The sequence below is a fragment of the Ovis canadensis genome, chromosome X (genome assembly GCF_042477335.2).
Source record: "Ovis canadensis isolate MfBH-ARS-UI-01 breed Bighorn chromosome X, ARS-UI_OviCan_v2, whole genome shotgun sequence".
Classification (NCBI taxonomy): domain Eukaryota; kingdom Metazoa; phylum Chordata; class Mammalia; order Artiodactyla; family Bovidae; genus Ovis; species Ovis canadensis.
In genome coordinates, this window is record NC_091727.1 from 77878183 (window position 1) to 77902992 (window position 24810).

Here is a 24810-nt window from a genome sequence, read left to right on the forward strand (position 1 = left end):
TATTTGATATAATAATTACATTAATTTCATGAAGAAGTTTTGGCATGGCACATGCAAAGTAGAATGTTGTTTCTAGTAAGAAGGAATCAGGCTTGTTCATTAGATATAGTCTTCAGAAGGTTGAGATTTAGTCAAAAAAAGTGGTATAAGAATACTTCCTTTCATTTATCTAACACTAAGCAGTTCATAAATTTTTCATCTATTATAGTATTTGATTCTTTAAACATTTTTGTAGGAATTGTTAATAAGAAAATTTCTCTGAGGCATTTATACTTGAATTAGGATAAGATGTATTTGTGAAAAATTTTAGTTATGGTGGGGCTGAATTAATTGGGTCCCCAAATGTGTCAGAGAGTATGGCAGAGCCTGCAAGCGTATGCAAAATTTTGAGAATAACTACATTTGGAGAGACCATAATACATAATTTTCATTGAATTCTCAAAAAACTCAGACCTTTGAATCAGTCTTACAATTTCAGATTAGCTTTAAGGACCTTTAGTTATCATTTCCCTTCACAAATGGTTGGCACATAGGTAGTCAATAAATGTTACATAGCAGAACTTGCTAGATTACCTATGCATACTGCCCTGTATAAACAAATGAATTATTTTATAACTTTTTTCAAATCCTTAGCCCTACAGAGCCCTGTGAATGCAAAGAGGCATAAGACTACTCACTAGGAACCTACATTTTATTAGAAAAATAGGCTATATATATATTTAAGGGTAAATAGTAACATAACATTATATTTGTTTAATTCCAGATTAGTGTTTCACACAAATAAGAGCTTTATGAAGTTAGAAAGATGGCTCTGAGTGAGGTAGTAGGACTTGAGCTAGACCTTCAAGGAAGGGCAGGGTTTGGACAAGTGTATTCATTCTACAGATATTTTTTGAGTGCCTACTATGTGTCAGTCACTGTTAGATTTAGGAGAGGGATAGATACTCTAGCAGAGAAAATGAAGTGGAGGCATTGAGGAAGGAATATACTTGACATGTTTTGGCCTAGGAAGATGGATTTAGTTAGAGCCAGAGGGTCTAACAAACACATTTGATCCATAAGACAGTTGGTTAATGAGACATTTGGACAACACCAAAAGATCCTGGAAACTTGGTCCCGTCTAAAACATCCATGAGCATATTTGATCTGTGTCAGGTGCTTTTGGATAGGACCAAATAAAGACCTTTTGATGTGGGCCAAACGTCTTACAGACATTTTGAACAAGATCAAATGTCTGCTAACCCCAGAGGATATATACAGAGGGAGAAACTAAGATGGCTTGTTTGTTGATCCAATGAAACAAAGCAGTATTTTAGAAAGATTCACTTCATTTTCTGTATAGTTTATTAAATGCTATTTTGAAATTTAGTAGCAACTGAACTCTAAATTGACAACACCTTGAAAATGATCTCTGGAGTATCATCATATTCTCAAGTAAATAGAATGCTCTCAATATTCCTCTCCTACAACACTATAAGGTAGATATAGCCTAGATCCTTTGATATACACATGCTTGTAAATATGTATTGTGAAAGGGAGCTGTTAGATGTTTTTGAAAATTCATTTACTGGTTTTGACAGTAAGTTAGTATTTTTCTGACTCTGATTATGACAAACTGAATAAAATTTAATTACGCCCATCTACATTACTATTTCTGGAGGATGTTTAAAATGTTTATGTAACTGCTACATTCCCTGTTCTTATTTTTAATTTTCTACTTTAGTTTTTATTTAACTAAGATCAACTTTTGACACTTTCAGGTGTTAGTAATAATTCAGTTCAGTCACTCAGTCGTGTGTCATTTTATGATCCCATGGACTGCAGCATGCCACGCTTCTTTGTCCATCACCAATTCCCGGAGCTTGTTCAAATTCATGTCCATCGAGTTGGTGATGCCATCAAACCATATTGTCCTCTGTCGTCCCCTTCTCCTCCTGCCTTCAAACGTTCCCAGCATCAGGGTTTTCTCTGATGAGTCAGTTCTTCACATCAGGTGGCCAAAGTATTGGAGCTTCAGCATCAGTCCTTTCAATTAATATTAAGGACTGATTTCCTTTAGGATTGATTTCTTTAGGATTTAGTAATAACTCAGTTCAGTTCAGCTCAGTCACTCAGTCGTGTCCGACTCTTTGCGACCCCATGAATCGCAGCATGCCAGGCCTCCCTATCCATCACCATCTCTCAAGAGTTCAAACTAACGTCCATCGAGTCGGTGATGCAATCCAGCCGTCTCATTCTCTGTCGTCCCCTTTTCCTCCTGCCCCCAATCCCTCCCAACATTAGGGTCTTTTCCAATGAGTCAACTCTTCACATGAGGTGGCCAAAGTATTGGGGTTTCAGCTTTAGCATCAGTCTTTCCAATGAACACCCAAGACTGATCTCCTTTAGGATGGACTGAGGATCTCCTTGCAGTCCAAGGGACTCTCAAGAGTCTTCTCCAACACCACAGTTCAAAATATCAATTCTTCGGCGCTTAGCTTTCTTCACAGTCCAACTCTCACATCCGTACATGACCACTGGGAAAACCATAGCCTTGACTAGATGGACCTTTGTTGGCAAGGTAAAATTTCTGCTTTTGAATATGCTGTCTAGGTTGGTCATAACTTTCCTTTCAAGGAGTAAGTGTCTTTTAATTTCATGGCTGCAGTCACCATCTGCAGTGATTTTGGAGCCCAAAGAAATAAAGTCTGACACTGTTTCCACTGTTTCTCCATCTATTTCCCATGAAGTGATGGGACCAGATGCCATGATCTTCGTTTTCTGAATGTTTGGCTTTAAGCCAACATTTTCACTCTCCTCTTTCACTTTCATCAAGAGGCTTTTTAGTTCCTCTTCACTTTCTGCCATAAGGGTGGTGTCATCTGCATATCTGAGGTTATTGATATTTCTCCCGGCAATCTTGATTCCAGCTTGTGCTTCTTCCAGCCCAGCGTTTCTCATGATATACTCTGCATATAAGCTAAATAAGCAGGGTGACAATATACAGCCTTGACGTACTCCTTTTCCTATTTGGAACCAGTCTGTTGTTCCATGTCCATTTCTAACTGTTGCTTCCTGACCTGCATATAGGTTTCTCAAGAGGCAGGTCAGGTGGTCTGGTATTGCCATCTCTTTCAGAATTGTCCACAGTTTATTGTGATCCACACAGTCAAAGGCTTTGGCATAGTCAATAAAGCAGAAATAGATGTTTTTCTGGAACTCTCTTGCTTTTTCCATGATCTAGTGGATGTTGGCAATTTGATCTCTGGTTCCTCTGCCTTTTCTAAAACCAGCTTGGACATCAGAAGTTCACAGTTCATGTATTGCTGAAGCCTGGCTTGGAAAATTGTGAGCATTACTTTACTGGCATGTGAGATGAGTGCAATTGTATATTAGTTTGAGCATTGTATAGCATTGCCTTTCTTTGAGATTGGAATGAAAACTGACCTTTTTCCAATCCTGTGGCCACTATTGAATTTTCCGAATTTGCTGGCATATTGAGTGCAGCACTTTCACAGCATCATCTTTCAGGATTTGAAATAGCTCAGCTGGGACTTCATCACCTCCACTAGCTTTGTTCATAGTGATGCTTTCGAAGGCCCACTTGACTTCACATTCCAGGATGTCTGGCTCTTGGTGAGTGGCCACACCATCATGATTATCTGGGTCGTGAAGATCTTCTTTTTAGAATTCTTCTGTGTATTCTTGCCACCTCTCCTTAGTATCTTCTGCTTCTGTTAGGTCCATACCATTTCTGTCCTTTATCGAGCACACCTTTGTATGTAATATTCCCTTGGTATCTGTAATTTTCTTGAAGAGATCTCTAGTCTTTCCCATTCTGTTGTTTTCCTCTATTTCTTTGCATTGATTGCTGAGCAAGGCTTTCTTATCTCCTCTTGCTATTCTTTGGAACTCTGCATTCAGATGCTTATATCTTTCCTTTTCTCCTTGGCTTTTCACTTCTCTTCTTTTCACAGCTATTTGTAATGTCTCCCCAGACAGCCATTTTGCTTTTTTGCATTTCTTTTCCATGGGGATGGTCTTGATCCCTGTCTCCTGTACAATGTCATGAACCTCTGTCCATAGTTCATCAGGCACTCTGTCAGATTTAGTCCCTTAAATCTATTACTCCCTTCCACTGTCTAATCATCAGGGATTTGATTTAGGTCATACCTGAATGGTCTAGTGGTTTTCCCCACTTCCTTCAATTTAAGTCTAAATTTGGCAATAAGGAAATCCTGATCTGAGCCACAGTCAGCTCCCGGTCTGGTTTTTTGCTGACTGTATAGAGCTTCTCCATCTTTGGCTGCAAAGAATATGATGAATCTGATTTTGGTGTTGACCATCTGGTGATGTCCATGTGGAGAGTCTTGTCTTGTGTTGTTGGAAGAGAGTGTTTGCTATGACTAGTGCGTTCTCTTGGCAAAACTCTATTAGCCTTTGCCCCGCTTCATTCCGTACTCCAAGGTGAAATAAACTTCAAAATAATTTAGTTATTTATTACATCATAATTAAAGCACTTGGTGCTTGAAATGCTTTAACATAATGTTCTACAATTAATGCTACCGTTGGAAAAAAAAAAAATCTGTCCAAGTCACACTGAGGTTTCAGTTATTTGTTCTGGCTAATTTAGATTGGACATTTTAACTACTGGAACTTTAATTTTGATGAAGATTAGAACTGAAGTGTAACATGTACTTCTCATTCATCTTAAACCAGAGAGAGTTTAACCTGTTCTTGATCATTCAGTATCTTCGTTATTTAACTTTGCTAGTTTTGATATGCTCTGTTTTTTTTAATTAATTTATTTACTTTTAAATGAAAAAAGATGAATATTTTTCATGATAAAAGGTGCAGTTCACAAAGAAGATAGACATTATAAACCATTAGACATCTAACAATAATGAAACAAAGATACATAAAGCAAAATCAGAAAAATAAAAGAGCAAAGAAAAATATGTATAATCATAGTGAGACATATTAACATTTCTCTGAGGATATTTTATCAAGTACAGAAAAAATAAGAATAGGAGCATCTTGAATGATATCATTAATAATTTAAATATAATTAATTTATGTTTATGTTAATTTATATTAATCTTACATCCTAAACAAATATATTTTGTGTCTCATACATTGTTATAAGATTTCCAGCCATGCTGCTTATGGCGGCGCTGGAGACGGGGCGCTGAGCTGTTGGGTATGAAGTGTAACAGAACAGACTTTACCACCTGAAACTGCTGCTTCCAGTTCAGATCAGGCAACAAACCTCGAAACAACCAACAAGACCAAAGAAGAGTACACTTAAGTTGAAGACACAACACTTGATCTGAAACAAGAAGTTTGTGCCTACTCAACAGCTTTGAAAGAGCACTTCCCAACGCTGCTAGTAGTCTGTTTTCTTCAGTGCTGTGCTGTGACATTGCCCGGTGCAGCAGCAGTTGTATTCTTTATTAGCTTGATAGATCGTTTTCTCTCGCTCTTTTTTTTTTTTTTTTAATACTAGCAACTTTCATTCTTTGAAACGTCTGCTGAAAAAGAAGAATCAGCAAATACTACTGAAAGTGCAATATTTGATTATCACTGCGAGATGAGCTTTGATCCAAACCTTCTCCACAACAATGGACATAATGGGTACCCCAATGGTACTTCAGCAGCACTGCGTGAAACTGGGGTTATTGAAAAACTGCTAACCTCTTATGGATTTATTCAGTGTTCAGAACGTCAAGCTAGACTTTTCTTCCACTGTTCACAGTATAATGGCAACCTGCAGGACTTAAAAGTAGGAGATGATGTTGAATTTGAAGTATCATCTGACCGGCGGACTGGGAAGCCCATTGCTGTTAAACTGGTGAAGATAAAACAAGAAATCCTCCCTGAAGAACGAATTAATGGACAAGAAGTGTTTTATCTGACTTACACCCCTGAAGATGTTGAAGGGAATGTTCAGCTGGAAACTGGAGATAAAATAAACTTTGTAATTGATAACAATAAACATACTGGTGCTGTAAGTGCTCGTAATATTATGCTGTTGAAAAAGAAACAAGCTCGCTATCAGGGAGTAGTTTGTGCCATGAAAGAGGCATTTGGCTTTATTGAAAGAGGCAATATTGTAAAGGAGATATTCTTTCACTATAGTGAATTTAAGGGTGACTTAGAATCCTTACAGCCTGGAGATGACGTGGAATTCACAATCAAGGACCGAAATGGTAAAGAAGTTGCAACAGATGTCAGACTATTGCCTCAAGGAACAGTCATTTTTGAAGATATCAGCATTGAACATTTTGAAGGAACTGTAACCAAAGTTATCCCCAAAGTACCCAGTAAAAACCAGAATGACCCATTGCCAGGACGCATCAAAGTTGATTTTGTGATTCCTAAAGAACTTCCCTTTGGAGACAAAGATACAAAATCGAAGGTGACGCTGTTGTTAGTGACCATGTTAGGTTTAATATTTCAACAGACCGTCGTGACAAATTAGAACGAGCAACCAACATAGAAGTTCTATCAAATAGATTTCAGTTCACTAATGAAGCCAGAGAGATGGGTGTAATTGCTGCCATGAGAGATGGTTTTGGTTTCATCAAGTGTGTGGATCGTGATGCTCGTATGTTCTTCCACTTCAGTGAAATTCTGGATGGGAACCAGCTTCATATTGCAGATGAAGTAGAGTTTACTGTGGTTCCTGATATGCTCTCTGCCCAAAGAAATCATGCTATTAGGATTAAAAAACTTCCCAAGGGCACGGTTTCGTTCCACTCCCATTCAGATCATCGTTTTCTGGGCACTGTAGAAAAAGAGGCCACTTTTTCGAATCCTAAAACCACTAGCCCAAATAAAGGCAAAGAAAAGGAGGCTGAGGATGGCATTATTGCTTATGATGATTGTGGGGTGAAACTGACTATTGCTTTTCAAGCCAAGGATGTGGAAGGATCTACTTCTCCTCAAATAGGAGACAAGGTTGAATTTAGTATTAGTGACAAACAGAGGCCTGGACAGCAGATTGCAACTTGTGTGCAGCTCTTAGGTCGTAATTCAAACTCCAAGAGGCTCTTGGGTTATGTGGCAACTTTGAAGGATAATTTTGGATTTATTGAAACAGCCAATCATGATAAGGAAATCTTTTTCCATTACAGTGAGTTCTCTGGTGATGTTGATAGCCTGGAACTGGGGGACATGGTTGAGTACAGCTTGTCCAAAGGAAAAGGCAACAAAGTCAGTGCAGAAAAAGTGAGCAAAACACACTCAGTGAATGGCATTACTGAGGAAGTTGATCCCACCATCTACTCTGGTAAAGTCATTCGCCCCTTGAGGAGTGTTGATCCAACACAGAATGAGTACCAAGGAATGATTGAGATCGTGGACGAAGGGGATATGAAAGGTGAGGTCTATCCATTTGGCATAGTTGGGATGGCCAACAAAGGGGATTGCCTACAGAAAGGGGAGAGTGTCAAGTTCCAGTTGTGTGTCCTGGGCCAAAATGCACAGACTATGGCCTACAACATCACACCCCTGTGTAGGGCTACAGTGGAGTGTGTGAAAGATCAGTTTGGCTTCATTAACTATGAAGTAGGAGATAGCAAGAAGCTCTTTTTCCACGTGAAAGAAGTTCAGGATGGCATTGAGCTACAGGCAGGAGATGAGGTGGAATTCTCAGTGATTCTTAATCAGTGCACTGGCAAGTGCAGTGCTTGTAATGTTTGGCGAGTCTGCGAGGGCCCCAAGGCTGTTGCAGCTCCTGATAGGTTGGTCAATCGCTTGAAGAATATCACCCTGGATGATGCCAGTGCTCCTCGCCTAATGGTTCTTCGTCAGCCAAGGGGACCAGATAACTCAATGGGATTTGGTGCAGAAAGAAAGATCCGTCAAGCTGGTGTCATTGACTAACCACATCCACAAAGCACATCATTAATCCACTATGATCAAGTTGGGGGGATTCTGGTGAAGGGTTCTGAATATCTCTCTCTTCATCCCTCCCAAAATCTGGAATACTTATTCTATTGAGCTATTACACCAGTTTTAACACCTTCCTCGTGTTATGTTTAAAAAAATAAATAAATTTAAGAAAACCATTTTAAAATTATGCACAGTTGCAGCCTGGAAAACTTAAGGTGGCGCCTTATAGTATCAATTTTAGGAACTTTATTTGGTGCATTTAACGCAACTGGTAATTGCAAAATCCACTTCGCTTGTGTAAGAGAAAAATATAGACTGTTAACTTGTTGGCCCTATGAAATTCTGCACTTGATAGTTAGTATATACTCTACCTTCATTACTTCTGGCAAGATTTCTGCCTTAGCACTCAGTTGCATTCTTCTTCCTTTTCTGTTTATTACGCTTTAATTCTGAGGACCATATGAGGGTAGAATATATTAAAAATTACCAAAATTTGTATAGGCAAACCATTTCCTTAAGTTGATGGCCAAATGTTAAAATGTTATTTTTCATATCATTTATAATCTTTTTTTTTCTTTGTATTATTTTTTTTTAATTATTATTTTTTATTTTTTTTCCTTTTATTTATTTATTTATTTATTTAAATTTTAAAATCTTTAATTCTTACATGCATTCTCAAACATGAACCCCCCTCCCACCTCCCTCCCCATAACATCTTTCTGGGTCATCCCCATGCACCAGCCCCAAGCATGCTGCATCCTGCGTCAGATATAATCTTGTCACAGTCCACTTAACGAAGTTTGGTTAGATTTCAGTGAAAATTATCTTCCAGAGTAGGGTTTTTTTTTTTTTTTCTGGCATGGGGGGTGGGTAACTTTACTACAATTAGTATGTATGGTGCAGAATTTCATGCAAATCAGGTGTGCCAGCAGTGTGATAATTTAAACGTATTTAAACAAAAAAAGACGAATGCACAAACTTGCTGCTGCTTAGATCACTGCAGCTTATAGGACCCAGTTTCTTTTACTGATTTCAAAACAAAACAAAAGAAAAAAATAATAAAAAAGTTCCTGAAATTAATCTTGTTTTTTTTTATAAGTAGCCGCCTGGTTCCTGTGTCCTGTAAAAATACAGGCACTTGACCCTTGGTGTAGCTTCTGTTCGACTTTTTATCACGGGACCGGATTGGTCTGATTTCTTGGCCCTCATCTTGAATTGGCCATATACAAGGTCCCTGGCCAGTGGACTGAAGGCTTTGTCTAAGATGACATGGGTCAGCTCAGGGGATGTGGGGGAGGGTGTGCTTTTATCTTCCCCATTGTCGTTTGAGGTTTTGATCTTCTCTGGGTAAAGAGGCCATTTATCTTTGTAAACACGTAACATTTTGCTTTCTCCAGTTTTCTGTTAATGGCGAAAGAATGGAAGCGAATAAAGTTTTACTGATTTTTGAAAAAAAAAAAAAAAGATTTCCATAGAACATTTAGAAAAACTGGCAAAAAGATAAACATTACTAAATTTCAAAAGTAGAATTCTTTTGTTTTGTGATTCAGTTATATATGCATTTATACTAGTTTTGAATTGCAAGCTATTTACTATAGTTCCCTATGCTATACAGTAAACCTTTGTTTCTTGTTGCACATCTATTTCTTAAAGTTAGAAGTCTTACATTCTATTCATACTAAAACAAGTGGAATCAAATGTTATACATTTTTTAGTTAAGCAAAAACTCATAAGTATTCTAATATATATATTACACATATTATTCATCTATGTGTATACAAGAGCTTTTGTACTACACTTGATGAAGGCTTGAGAAAAAACATCAATAAAAAGTTGGAAAAATTTAAACAAACTAAATGAAATGGGAACACAGATATGAAATAGAAAAAGTGAAGCAAACTTGTGCTGCTGCTGCTAAGTCGCTTCAGTCATTTCCAACTCTGTGTGACCCCACAGATGGCAGCCCACCAGGCTCCTCTGTCCCTGGGATTCTCCAGAAGAATACTGGAGTGGGTTTCCATTTAACTAGATAAAAATAAAAGGTCCTCATATAGTTCAATTGTTTTTAAACATGGATGCTAACTAGAATCATATCTGGAGGTCTGGTGGAGAAAAGAAAGCAATAACTGGGCATTTGAATTTTTCAAAAAATTCCAAGATAATTCTGATATGCATCTGGATTTTAAAAAAGTGATTACAGGTTTTTCTATTAAATGGTAGTTCTTGTGATACAGAATTCTGTTATTTTTCTGTTGACCAATCATGGTACACTTGTTTTAAGTGAGGAATAGTTACATAATCATAATAGTGAAAGATGTTTATCAGTTTTGATATCAATGAAAGTGAAAGTGAAGTCGCTCAGTCATGTCTGACTCTTTGTGACCCCATGGACTATAGCCCACCAGGCTCCTCCACCCATGGGATTCTCCAGGCAAGAATACTAGAGTGGGTTGCCATGCCCTCCTCCAGGGGACCTTCTCAACACAGGGATCAAACCCAGGTCTTCCACATTGCAGGCAGATACTTTAACTTCTGAGCCACCAGGGAAGCCCTTCACGATCAATAGCCAGACCCCCCCCCCCCAAAAAAAAAGATAATTACAAATGGAAGCTATAATAGGAACGTGATTAACCTAACAAATAATTACATGCAACTTGGGGGGTCAAGCAGAGTGAGGTGGTACGTGGAGTGCACATATTTTCATACATGTACATGTTTTCATCTGCTCAGCCAGTCTGTCTTTTGGTTGGTACATTTAATTTATTTACGTTTAAGGTAATTATCAATACATATAATCCTATTGGGCTTCCCTGGCTCAGATGGTAAAGAATCTGCCTGCAATGTGGGAGACCTGGGTTTGATCCCTGTGTTGGGAAGATCCCCTGGAGGAGGGAATGGCAATCCACTCCAGTATTCTTGCCTGGAGAGTCCCATGAGCAGAGGAGCCTGGTGGGATGCAGTCCATGGGGTCACAGAGTCGGACATGACTGAGTGACTAAGCACAGCACAGCACATGATCCTATTACTGTTTTCTTAATTGTTTTGGGTTTATTTTGTAGAGGTAGGTCTTTTCTTTCTCTTATTTCCTACCTAGAGAAGTTCCTTTAGCATTTGTTGTAAAGTTGGTTTGGTGGTGCTGAATTCTCTTAACTTTTGCTTGTCTGGAAAGTTTTTGATTTTTCTTCATCAAATCTGAAGGAGAGTCTTGCTGGGTAGAGTATTCTTGGTTGTAGGTTCTTCCCTTTCATCACTTTAAATATATCATGCCATTCCCTTGTGGCTTGTAGAGTTTCTGTTGAGAAATCAGCTGATAGCCTGATGGCAATTCCCTTGTATGTTATTTGTTGTTTTTCCTTTGTTGATTTTAATATTTTATGTTTGTCTTTCATTTTTGCCAGTTTGATTACTATGTGTCTCAATGTGTTCGTCTTTGGGTTTCTCCTGCCTGGGACTCTCTGTGCTTCCTGGATTTGGTTGACTATTTCTAATTAGAAATAATTATATATATAATTATATATATAAAGGAAAGACCACATGAAGAGTACTATATCTAAGTAGTTCTTAAGAATGCCAGTATAGTAAAGAGGGTATTCCTGGGGGTTATGACATGGAAATAAGCAACCAGTTGAGCTTAACTACATCAAAGAATTCCTGAGGGAGAGTAGTGAACAGAGACAAGGATAGAAAAGTGATGGTAAATTCCCTTGGAAATGGGGCTTGGAAAGTGGGGGCGTGTTTTTTTTTATGTTTATTTTTCTAGTATCTAGCACAGTTGTTTGACTACTATTTGTGTAAAAAATGGAAAGATGTAAGTATAATGAATACAGTGAACAACGTGAGTTTGAACTGCACAGGTCCACTTATACGCAGATTCTTTTCACTAAATTTTTACTGCAGTACTACATGATCCCAGTTTGGTCGAATCTGTGGGTATGGAGCCACAGATATAGAAAGCCAACTGTAAAGTTATACATGAATTTTTGACTGCAAGGTGGGTCAGCACCCCTAAGCCCTCCAGTGTTCCAGGGTCAACTGTTTCATAGGTTTGTTTTCATGATTTTATGAGATTGTTTTCTGATTTATGGATTTAAACTATCATTCCTATAACAGGATAAAATTTCTCATTTTCATATTTTACTTTCTTTAAAATGTAATGCCATTATATTCTTCTGCAGTGGTATAAATAGTATCCAGTTCTTTTTTCTGCTGTTTTCAGGTTAACATAGATGCCCTGAATAGATGGATTTAGAGTTAAAACTAGTATATTTGAAGTCAGAAATCGTCGTTTCTTATTGAATAAATTTGATATGTAATGTGTAAGTTTAAGGTGTATTGTATGTTGCTTTTATACATGTATAGGTTGTAATGTGACTGCTGTTATACAATATTTATCAAATTATATAATTATAGTACAATATTGTCTATATTGTGCATTAGATCTCTATGGCTTATTTACTATGTACAAGTTTGTACCCTTAAACCCCATCAATCTTATTCCCCTCCCCCACATCCCTTAGTAACCATCATTTTACTATCTGGTTTTTACAGGTTTGACTTTTTAGATTTCACATGTAAATGACATTCTCCAGTACTTGTCTTTCTCTGACTTATATGGCTTAGTATAATATGCTCAAAGTCCATCCATATCTTTGAAAATAGTATGATATCCTCCTTTATCATGGCTGAATAATATTCCATTGTGTATGGGCTTCTCAAGTGGTGGTAGTAGTAAAGAACCTACCTGCCAATGAAGGAGACTTAAGAGACCCAGGTTTGGGTCTAGGTTGGGAAGATTCCCTGGAGAAGGACATGGCAACCCAATCCAATATTCCTGCCTGGAGAATCCCATGGACAGAGGGGCCTGGGGGGGCTACAGTCCATAGGGTTACAAAGAATAACCCTATGGTTACATGATCAAAGCAATTTAGTGCACAGGCACTCATGCACATATATGTATACCACATCTTTTTTATCCATTCATCTGTCAATGGACTTTTGGGTTGTTTCCATATCTTGGCCATTGTGAATAATGCTGTAATAAACATAGAAGTGTATATATCTCATTAGAATCTTAATCTCTTTTTTGATAGAATTATAAGAAAATCCTAAAGGTTGGAGCTGTAAGGCAGTGCTAGTGCTACCCAATAAAACTTTCCCCTATGGTAGGAATGTTCTGTTTCTGTGCTGTCCAGTTGGTGGCCACTAGAGTCATATGTATCTATTGAGACGTTGAAATGTGGCTGGGGGATGAAGGAACTAATTTTTTATTTTAATTTTTAAATTTTCATTAATTGAGATATAATTTTAAATAACATGTGGATATTGGCTACCTTATTGGAGAGTGCAGTTCTAAGGCCCTCAGAGACTATCTGCACACGATATTTTTACAAATAAAGAAACATAGGCCTGCGACTTAACTAGAGATTACATAGTTGTTTAAAAACAGAGCTGGGACTAAACTCTTGATTTTGGCCTGCAAGGAGATTAAACCTGTCAGTCTTAAAGGAAATCAACCTAAAATATTCATGGGAAAGACTGATGCTGAAGCTGAAGCCCCAATACTTTGGCCACCTGATGCAAAGAGCCAACTCATTGGAAAAGACCCTGATGTTGGGAAAAATTAAGGGCAAGAGAAGGGGGCCAAGAAGATGAGATGGTTGGATGGCATCATTGACTCAATGGACATGAGTCTGAGCAAACTCAGGGAGATGATAAAGGATGGGGAAGCCTGGAGTGTTGCAGTTGCAAAGAGTTGGACATGACTTAGTAACTGAACAACAGTGTAGCTAGTAATTACCATATTGGGCAGCATAACTCTTAGGAGCTTAAGTAACTTGCCCAAACGTAGACAGTAGCTCCACAACTTGAGTTCAAAATCAAGTCTGTGCAACTTGTGAGCTTATATTTTTGCCATTATGCCATACAGCTTTATCACTGAAAGTCAAGGTGGATGGACAGAGTAGAAAATGTAGCAAAGATATCAATACTTTGGCATTTTTCAAGGTTATACTACTGTTTTAACTTTTTAGTGAAAGTGAAAGTCGCTCAGTCATGTGCAACACTTTGCAACTCCATGTACTATACAGTCCACGGAATTCTCCAGGCCAGAATACTGGAGTGGGTAGCCTTTCTCTTCTCCGGGAGATCTTTCCAACCTAGGGATCAAACCCAGGTCTCCCGCATTGCAGGCAGATTCTTCACCAGCTGAGCCACAAGGGAAGCCCAAGAATACTGAAGTGGGTAGCCTATCCCTTCTCTAGCAGATCTTTGCAACCCAGGAATTGAACCAGGGTCTCCTGCATTGCAGGCAGATTCTTCACTAACTGTGCTGTAAGGGAAGCCCTAACTTTAAATATATATATATTAAAACTGATGCTGGCAAGAATGTTCTCTTCTGCGGACTAATTAGTGGCTTACTCCCCAGGTTCCCAGACTGAAATATGGAAAAGTTCATATATCAGGCTGGAAACTGTGCCCCAAGTTCCCGGGCTGAAATATGGAGAAGTTTAGGCCACTAGTTTAATCATTCCACACTCTGTAGCACAGGATTATAATTATTAAGTAATACCTATGAAATTATTTTATAGTCTACATGTTGTTTTTCCCTTATGTGAAGTAAAGTGACTATGAGAACATAGATTGTTGAAATTTTTTCCGATATTAGCAATCTTCAAAAATATTTGTCTTTTATCTAGGAAGTAACATCTAATCAGGTATTTTAATAGTAGCTTTAAAATATTGTAAGAATTGACATACTTTAAATAATCATTTCAGAGCTTTATTAGAATGTTTTTCTTCAGGTACATAGGAGAACATTCTTGCCAGCATCAGTTTTAATATATATTTTTTGATACCTGACATTGTACATTGAGTGGGAATCTTGTTATTTCATTAGTAAATACCAACTATGTATAAGAAATCAAAAGTGATGTATTTCGGGAAGCCAGGACTAGATAAATTGTTCTATGATGCTGACATATGTACTAGAGGGAAGGTTGAGGGTAGAGAAACAGTGAACACAATTTTTTTTATTAGTGTTGAGTCTTAATTTTACTGTATATTTTTGAAGTCTCAATCTAAATCAGAGTCATGCCTAAACAGGAAATTGCTTTACTACTACCAGTACTTTCCCTTATTCTGCCTAGAAATTATGGAAAAAAAAATATGTCAGAAATGAAATGCAGTTACTATCACTGTTATCCGAGAACATTTGGAATTCTTTGGCTGGTGTTTCTTCCAGTTCTTGAAAAATTCCACTTATGTGTAAGCCAGAGAAACCTCTTCGCTGTGGATGTCTTTTGTCAATTTCATCAGGCCCTCCTTTTGAGTCTAAAGAATAAAGCTCTTAAAATAGTTGTTCCCTGGAAAGTTTTTCATTTGGCCTTGTTGAATGTATAATCTTTAGGAATTATTTTGATACTGGATAAACACTGGAGCACTTTGTTCTTAGAGCCAGTAATTTTCCTGCATTCTTAATTTAAATCAAGTTATATCAAAAACAAAGGTCACTTTTGGCTTTAGATCAAGCATTAAATATAATAGCTAAAAAGGAATGTATTAGTTAGGGGCATAAGATTTGTCATGGTAGGAAGTTATTTCTATAAATAATGTGATTATAAATTTTGTTTCAAGATACAACCTGAATCACCTAGTACTCCAGATCACCCTTATTTTTTACTTTCTCCTTAGCATTATCGATTGTAATATTCCATATAATTTATGTATTGTGTGTATCTTCTGTCTCTACTCCACTAGAACATCAGCTCCATGAAAGCAAGAATTGTTTTGTTTCTAATGGGTCTGGCATATAGTAATTACTCAGTTAATATTTGTGAACTGAGTGAATATCATAATCTATCTCACTTCACTCATAAAAGTTTATATTCACTTCTTCCTGGTAATTATTATATTGCTATATTCCATATAAAGTAAGTAGTTAACAAATTGGTAAAAATAATACTCTACCATCTAGCATGAGAGGAGAATTTTAGGAATTATATCCTAAAAAGGTATGAATTGTTTGAAATGCTTGAGTTTTTAATACATTTAAATGAAACCTATAGTGTTCCTCAAATGTGCCTCCCCCAAATTTATCAGGAAATATAGGGTGGGAAGCTTTTCATTAAAAATACGTTTTGATATATTTTCTCAGATGGGAAAGCTGACAACCATGCCAGCAGGTCTAATATATGCATCTATAAGTGTGCATATGGCCAAAGAAGAGGAGTCCAAAAAGCAGCTAGTGAAACCAGAGCAGGTAACTTGCCTACAAAAGTTTGTGAATTTTGTATGACATAAATATGATGTAAAAACTGTGAGGTTTGTTTTTTTGTTAACTCTATTCATCAAAAATGTCTTTGAAGTATTTGTTAGGCATAATTTTCAAGTTGAGAGAAATAGTAACAATATGTCTCAAAGTAAATATTGTATTATTTTTAGCCCAAACATCTAAAATACTAACTCCAATGAAAAACATTTTTTTAAAATTTTTCTTAATGAATAATCGATGAGTAGTATAGGGTTTTAGTTCTTGCAAGCAGTCTAATTTTTGTTTCTGGAAAAAATTTATACAGGTGCACACGATATTTGGAAGCTTTAGTTTAAGAAATTCATTAAGATCTCAGTTTTGAAAGCAATCTTAGATATTTTCTAATTCACCTTCTCTATAGTATTGTAATCCCCTCTACAATAGGCACACTAACTGGCTGTTTTCTTCAACATGAATAAAACTGGGTAAAGGCAGTTCATTCCATTTTTTGGCAGCTCTCATTCAATTTAAGGTCCTTTCTTTAATCAAACACAAACTTGTCTCATAATCATAACTTCTACCTATTGGCCCTGTATCTCTTGCATTGATGCTATCCAGAAAATTCTCAGCTCTCTTCCACAAAACAACTCTTCAGATGTCCATTCATTTTATTTAGTTTTGCTTCCTGGGTAAGCATATTGATAATTTAACAATTACTCCTGGGTCAAAGCTTTGAATTCCTTCACTTTCATGATCTTTCTTTGTCAAACATGTTCAGGATAGCTAGTGTTTTCTTCTGGTGTATTTTGAATACTGCAAGATAGAGTCAGACTCTGACTTCTCTTGTTCAAGATAATTTATTTCTGTTTTAATGCTGACTAGGCTTCCCTGATGGAGAAGGCAATGGCACCCCACTCCAGTACTCTTGCCTGGAAAAGCCCATGAACAGAGGAGCCTGGTAGGCTACAGTCCATGGGGTCGCTAAGAGTTGGACACAACTGAGCGACTTCACTTTCACCTTTCACTTTCATGCATTGGAGAAGGAAATGGCAACCCACTCCAGTGTTCTTGCCTGGAGAATCCCAGGGACAGGGAAGCCTGGTGGGCTGCCGTCTATGGGGTCGCACAGAGTCAGACACGACTGAAGCGACTTAGCAGCAGCAGCAGCAGGCTTCCCTGGTGTTTCAGTCTAAGATCACATTTGTTTTTATATTTATTTTTGTTTTGGGTCCTCACAATCAACTTTACTTAAAATCAGCTTTTGACCATGACATGGTGAACGTGCAGTTCTCTAAAATTCATTAAACATTTTTATATGGGCTACTAGTAAGCTACTAGTACATAGCTTACTAGTAATTTCCAAGTTTGTACTTATGCATATGTACATTTTAGACTTAGTTACAGGTACATTTATGTCTTTTTAACTTACATCTCATTAATCTAGTCTATCATACAAGCTTTTTAATGTCTCATTGTAGTAACTTATTCTTTTCACCACGGTACGTTTCATCTTTTCTAGCCTCAAGTTACCCTTAAGATATATCTGCATGCTTATAAATATATATTGGAGGCAAACAGGCCTAAATCTGAGTCTTGACCCTGTCACTGGCTGTTGGCTGGCATTGGACAGAATTCTTAATAGTGGCATAAATATTCTGTTGTATGAATACATCATATCAAATGTATATTTTTCATATATTCTGGAAATTTAGTGTATTTCCAATTATTTTGCTAATATAATCAGTGCTTTGTCAAAACACTTTGTACCTGAATCTTTATGTACATATGTAACTGTTTCCTTAGAATAAATCTCTAGAAATGGGATTGTAGGTGAGAAAGCATGAAAAATATCAGTAAGTTGCCAAACCAACATGCATAAAGGTGGTATTTACTTATTCATTAAACAAAAAAAAATTTCCTGAGTTCCTCTTATATATGTGAGGCATGTACAAAGCACTAGGTAAAGTTTTATTAATTTTCATTAGCAGTCTAGAATAGATTTACTCTCCTATATACTTGCAGACTCTCAGTATTTTTTTCTCCTTTCTATTAATCTTAGTGAGATGATGTTTTTAAGCCTACATTGGCACTTCTATCTTTGGAAAGCTTAAAATCTAGCTTGGATAATAGGAAACGGGCATTTGGTTTAATGCTTAATTTACATATTTCTGAATTTTAAAATAAATCTGTCCTCTTTACTATGTTATGGAATTAACAAGATATCTTGGTATTTATTGTGTTCCTCAGTACATTTTAAGCAGAATTCAGTTGAGATACTTATTAAACAAAGTGGCCAGCTAAGTGCTATGGACTATTCACATAGGTATGTATATGGAAGTTGCTCAGTCATGTCCATCTCTGTAACCCCATGAACTATGCAATCCATGGAATTTTCCAGGTCAGAATATTGGAGTGGGTAGCCTTTCCCTTCTCTGGGGATCTTCCCAACCCAGTAATCAAACCCAGGTCTCCTACATTGGCATCTGTATGTCTTCTTTGGAAAAATGTCTGTTTAGTTCTTTTCTCCACTTTTGGATTGTATTGTGCATCTTTCTGGTATTGAGCTGCATGGACTGCTTGTATATTTTGGAGATTAATTCTTTGTCAGTTTTTACATTTTCTATTATTTTCTCCCATTCTGAAGGCTTCTTTTTCACCTTGCTTACAGTTTCCTTCGTTGCCCAAAAGCTTTTAAGTTTAGTTAGGTCCTATTTGTTTATTTATTTATTTTTTGTTTCTATTACTCTGGGAGGTGGGTCATGAAGGATCTTGCTGTGATTTATGTCAGAGAGTGTTCTGCCTGTGTTTTCTTCTATGAATTTTATAGTTTCTGGCCTTACATTTAGATCTTTAATCCACTTTGGGTTTATCTTTGTGTATGGTGTTAGAAAGTGTTCTAGTTGCATTCTTTTACAAGTGGTTGACAAGTTTTTCCCACACCACTTGTTAAAGAGATTGTCTTTAATCCATTGTATATTCTTGCCTCCTTTGTCAAAGATAAGGTGTCCGTAGGTGCATGGAATTATCTCTGGGCTTTCTATTTTGTTCCATTGATGTATATTTCTTTCTTTGTTCAAGTACCATACTGTCTTGATAACTGTAGCTTTGTAGTGTAGTCTGAAGTCAGACAGGTTGATTCTTCCAGTTCCATTCTTCTTTCTCAAGATTTCTTGGCTATTTGAGTTTTTTTGTATTTCCATACAAATTGTGAAATTATTTGTTCCATTTCTGTGAAAAATACCACTGGTAGCTTGATAGGGATTGCATTAGATTGCTTTGAGTAGTATACTCATTTTCACTATGTTGACTCCTCCACTCCATGAACATGGTGTATTTCTTCATCTGTTTGTGTCATCTTTGATTTCTTTCATCAGTGTTTAATAGTTTTCTATATATAGGTGTTTTGTTTCTTTAAATTTATTCCTAAGTATTTTATTCTTTTCATTGCCATGGTGAGTGGGATTGTTTCCTTAATTTCTCTTTCTGTTTTTTCATTGTTAGTGTATAGGAATGCAAGGGTTTTTTGTGTATTAATTTTATATCTGGCAACTTTACTACATTCTTTGATTAGCTATAGTAATTTTCTGATATTATTGTTAGTGTTTTCTATGTAGAAGTGACAAAGAAGGACACTACATAATGATCAAGGGATCAATCCCAGAAGGTATAACGATTGCAAGTATATATGCAGCCAACATAGGATCACCACAATATGTAAGGGAAATGCTAACATGTATGAGAGGTGATATTAGCAGTAACACACCAATAGTGGGGGACTTTAATACCCCACTCACACCTGTGGATAGATCAACAAAACAGAAAATTAGCATGGAAATAGACCTTTAAATGATACAATGGACCAGTTAGATCTAATTGATATATACAGGGCATTTCACCCAAAAGCAATGGATTTTTCCTTTTCCTCAAGTGCACACGGAACATTCTCCAGGATACATTATGTCCTGGGCCACGAATTTACTCTTGGTAAATTGTAAAAAAATGAAATCATTTCAAGCATCTTTTCTGATCACAGAATGGTAAGATCATATCAACTATATGAAAACTATAAAAATGCACAAACATATGGAGGCTAAACATGTTCTTAATAACTAACAAATCATGGAGGAAATCAAAATATGCATAGACACAAATAATAATAAAACACGACAACCCAAAACCTATGTGATTCAGTAAAAGCAGTGCTAAGAGGGAGATTCTTAGCAATACAGGCCTACCTCAAGAAACAACATAAACATCAAATAAACAACCAAACTTTTACACCTAAGTTCAGTTCAGTTCAGTCACTCAGTCATGTCCGACTCTTTGTGACCTCATGAATCGCAGCACGCCGGGCCTCCCTGTCCATCACCAACTCCCAGAGTTCACTCAGACTCATGTCCATCGAGTCCATGATGCCATCCAGCCATCTCATCCTCGGTCGTCCCCTTCTTCTCCTGCCCCTAATCCCTCCCAGCATCAAAGTCTTTTCCAATGAGTTAACTCTTCACATGAGGTGGCCAAAGTACTGGACTTTCAGCTTTACTATCATTCCTTCCAAAGAAATCCCAGGGCTGATCTCTTTCAGAATGGACTGGTTGGATCTCCTTGCAGTTCAAGGGACTCTCAAGATTATTCTCCAACATCACAGCTCAAAAGCATCAATTCTTCGGTGCTCAGCCTTCTTCATAGTCCACCTCTCACATCCATACATGACTACTGGAAAATCCATAGCCTTGACTAGACGGACCTTAGTCGGCAAAGTAATGTCTCTGTTTTTGAATATGTTATCTAGGTTGGTCATAACTTTTCTTCCAAGGAGTAAGCGTCTTAATTTCATGGCTGCAGTGACCATCTGCAGTGATTTTGGAGCCCAAAAAATAAAGTCTGACACTGTTTCCACTGTTTCTCCATCTACTTCCCATGGAGTGATGGGACCAGGTGCCATGATCTTCGTTTTCTGAATGTTGAGCTTTAAGCCAACTTTTTCAGTCTCCTCTTTTACTTTCATCAAGAGGCTTTTTAGCTCCTCTTCACTTCTGCAATAAGGGTGGTGTCATCTGCATATCTGAGGTTATTGATATTTCTCCCGGCAATCTTGATTCCAGCTTGTGTTTCTTCCAGTCCAGCGTTTCTCATGATGTACTCTGCATATAAGTTAAATAAGCAGGGTGACAATATACAGCCTTGACGTACTCCTTTTCCTATTTGGAACCAGTCTGTTGTTCCATGCCCAGTTCTAACTGTTGCTTCCTGACCTGCATACAGATTTCTCAGCTAGAAAAAGAAGAACAGAAAATCTCCAAAGTTAATAGAAAGAAAGAAATCACGAAAATCAGAGCAGAAATAACTGAAAAAGAAATGAAGGAGGCTATAGAAAAAATCAACAAAACAAACAACTGATTCTTTGAGAAGATACATAAAATAGAAAAACCATTAGGCACAGTCAACAAGAAAAATAGGGAAAAGAATCAAATCAATAAAATTAGAAATGAAAATGGAGAAATCACAACAGACAGACAACACAGAAATACAGAGGATCATAAGAGACTAGTATGAACAGTTATATGCCAATAAAATGAACAACTTGGAAGAAATGGACAAATTAGTAGAAAAGCATAGCCTTCCAAAACTGAACCAGGAAGAAATAGAAAATCTTGACAGACCCATCACAAGCATGGACATTGAAACTGTAATAAAAAAAAATCTTCCAACAACCAAAAGCCCAGGACCAGATGGTTTCACAGGAGAATTCTACCCAAATTTTAAAGAAGAGTGAACACCAATGTTAAACTCTGCCAGAAAATTGCAGAGGAAGGCAAACTCTCAAGTTCATTCTATGAGGTCACCAGCACCCTAATACCAAAACCAGACAAAGATGCCACAAAAAAACAAAACTACAGGCCAATATCACTGATGAACATAGATGCAAAAATCTTTGACAAAATTCTAGGGAACAGAATCCAGCAGCATATTAAAAGATCATACACCATGGCCAAGTAGGCTTTATTCCAGGGATGCAAAGACTCTTCAATATTTGCAAATCAATCAATGTGATAAATAATATTGAATGATTAAATGCCATATGATTATCTCAACAGATGCAGAGAAAGACTTTGACAAAATTCAACAGTCATTTCTGACTTAAAAAACTCTCCAGAAAGCAGGCATAAAAAGAACATTCCTCAGAATAATAAAAGCCATATATGTTAAACACACAGTAAACATTACCCTCAATGGTGAAAAATTGAAAGAATATCCTCTAAAATCAGGAACAAGAAAGGGTGCCCACTCTCACCACTACTATTCAAGAGAGTTTTGATAATCCTAGCCATGGCAATCAGAGAACAAAAAGAAATAAAAGAAATGCTGATAGACGGAGGTGGGAGGGGGGTTCATGTTTGGGATCACATGTACACCCGTGGTGCATGCATGTCAATGTATGGCAAAACCAATACAGTATTGTAAAGTAAAATAAAGTAAAAATAAAAATTAAAAAAAAAAGAAATGCTGATAAACAACATGAAAAGGCAGGGAAATACCCAGTGGGTAAAGGAACAGGATAAATGCCCACCAAACCAAATAAAAGAGGAAGAGATAAGGAATCTACCTGATAAAGAATTCCAAATAATGCTAGTGAAAATGATCCAAAATCTTGAAAACAAAATGGAGTTACAGATAAATATCCTGGAGACAAGGATGGAGAAGATGCAAGAAAGGTTTAACAAGGAACTAGAAGAAATAAAAGAGTCAATATATAATGAATAATTCAATAAATGAGATCAAAAACACTCTGGAGTGAACCAACAGTAGAATAATGGAGGCCGAAGATAGGATAAGTGAGGTAGAGGATAGAATGGTAGAAATACATGAAACAGAGAGGAAAAAATAAAAATGAATTAAAAGAAATGAGGATAATCTCAGACCTCTGGGACAATGTGAAACACCCCTACATTCAAATTATAGGAGTGCCAGAAGAAGAAGACAAAAAGAAAGACCATGAGAAAATAGTTGAGATAATAGTTGAAAATCTCCCTAAAATGGGGAAGGAAATAATCACCCAATTTCAAGAAAACCAGAGAGTCCCAAACAGGATAAACCCAAGGTGAAACACCCCAAGACACATATTAATCAAATTAACAAAGATCAAACACAAAGAACAACTATTAAAAGCAACAAGGGAAAAACAACAAATAACACACAAGGGGATTCCCATAAGGATAACAGCTGATCTTTCAATAGAAACTCTTCAGGACATGGCAGGACATACTGAAGGGATGAAAGAAAATAACCTAGAGCCCAGATCTCATTAAAATATACCCAGCAATATACTTCATTCAGATATGAAGGAGAAATTAAATGCTTTACAGACAAGCAAAAGCTGAGAGAATTCAACACCACCAAACCAGCTCTCCTACAAATGCTAAAGGATCTTCTCTAGACAGGAAACAAAGGCTGTATAAACTCAAACCCAAAACAATAAAGTAAATGGCAATGGGATCATACTTATCAATTATTACCTTAAATGTAAATGGGTTGAATGCCCCAACCAAAAGACAAAACCTGGCTAAATGAATACAAAAGCAAGACCCCTATATAAGTTGTCTACAAGAGACCCACCTCAAAACAAGGGACACATACAGACTGAAAGTGAAGGGAGGGAAAAAGATATTCCACACAAATAGAGACCAAAATAAAGCAGGAGTAGCAATACTCATATCAGGTAAAATAGACTTTAAAACAAAGGCTGTGAAAAGAGACAAAGAAGGACACTACATAATGATCAAAGGATCAGTCCAGAAGAAGATATAACAATTATAAATACATATGCACCCAACATAGGAGCACCACTATATGTAACATAAAATGCTAATAATATGAAAGGGAAAATTAACAATAACACAATAATAATGGGAGACTTCAATACCCAACTCACACCTATGGATAGATCAACTAAACAGAAAATTAACAAGGAAACACAAACTTTAAATGATACAATAGACCAGTTAGACCTAATTGATATCTATAGGACACTTTACCCCAAAACAATGAATTTCACCTTTTTTTCAAGAGTTCATGGAACCTTCTCCAGGATAGAGCACATCCTGGGCCATAAATCAAGCGCCTTGGTAAATTCAAAAAAATTGAAATAATTCAAAGCATCTTTCCTGTCCACAATGCAGTAAGATTATATCCCAATTACAGGAGGAAAACTATTAAAAATTTCAACATATGGAGGCTGAACAACATGCTGCTGAATAACCAACAAATCACAGAAGAAATCAAAAAAGAAATCAAAATATGCATAGAAATGAATGAAAATGAAAACACAACAAGCCAAAAGCCATGGGGCACTGTAAAATCAGTGCTAAGGGGAAAGTTCATAGCAATATAGGCATACCACAAGAAACAAGAAAAAAGTTAAATAACCCAACCCTACACCTAAAGCAACTAGAAAAGGAAGAAATGAAGAACTCCAGGGTTAGTAGAAGGAAAGAAATCTTAAAAATTAGGGCAAAAATAAATGCAAAAGAAACAAAAGAGACCATAGCAAAAATCAACAAAGCCAAAAGCTGGTTCTTTGAGAAGATAAATAAAATTGACAAACCATTAGCCAGACTCATCAAGAAACAAAGGGAGAGAAATCAAATCAATAAAATTAGAAATGAAAATAGACAGATGACAACAGA

General features: G+C 36.8%; 1 protein-coding gene and 1 pseudogene across 4 annotated transcripts in view; both read left to right on the forward strand.

The window, feature by feature from the left end:
- APOOL (apolipoprotein O like) overlaps positions 1-24810 on the forward strand; it is an 85503-nt gene that overhangs the window by 20643 nt on the left and 40050 nt on the right. For 3 of the 4 annotated variants that reach the window (XM_070290349.1, XM_070290351.1, XM_070290350.1), the window contains one exon: positions 16028-16132. The exons of the other annotated variant lie outside the window; for it this stretch is intronic. In XM_070290349.1, coding sequence (XP_070146450.1) covers positions 16028-16132 — 105 coding nt within the window. The remainder of the gene's footprint in view (positions 1-16027; positions 16133-24810) is intronic. 4 annotated transcript variants of the gene reach the window in all.
- LOC138930329 (cold shock domain-containing protein E1 pseudogene) lies at positions 5467-8062 on the forward strand (annotated as a pseudogene).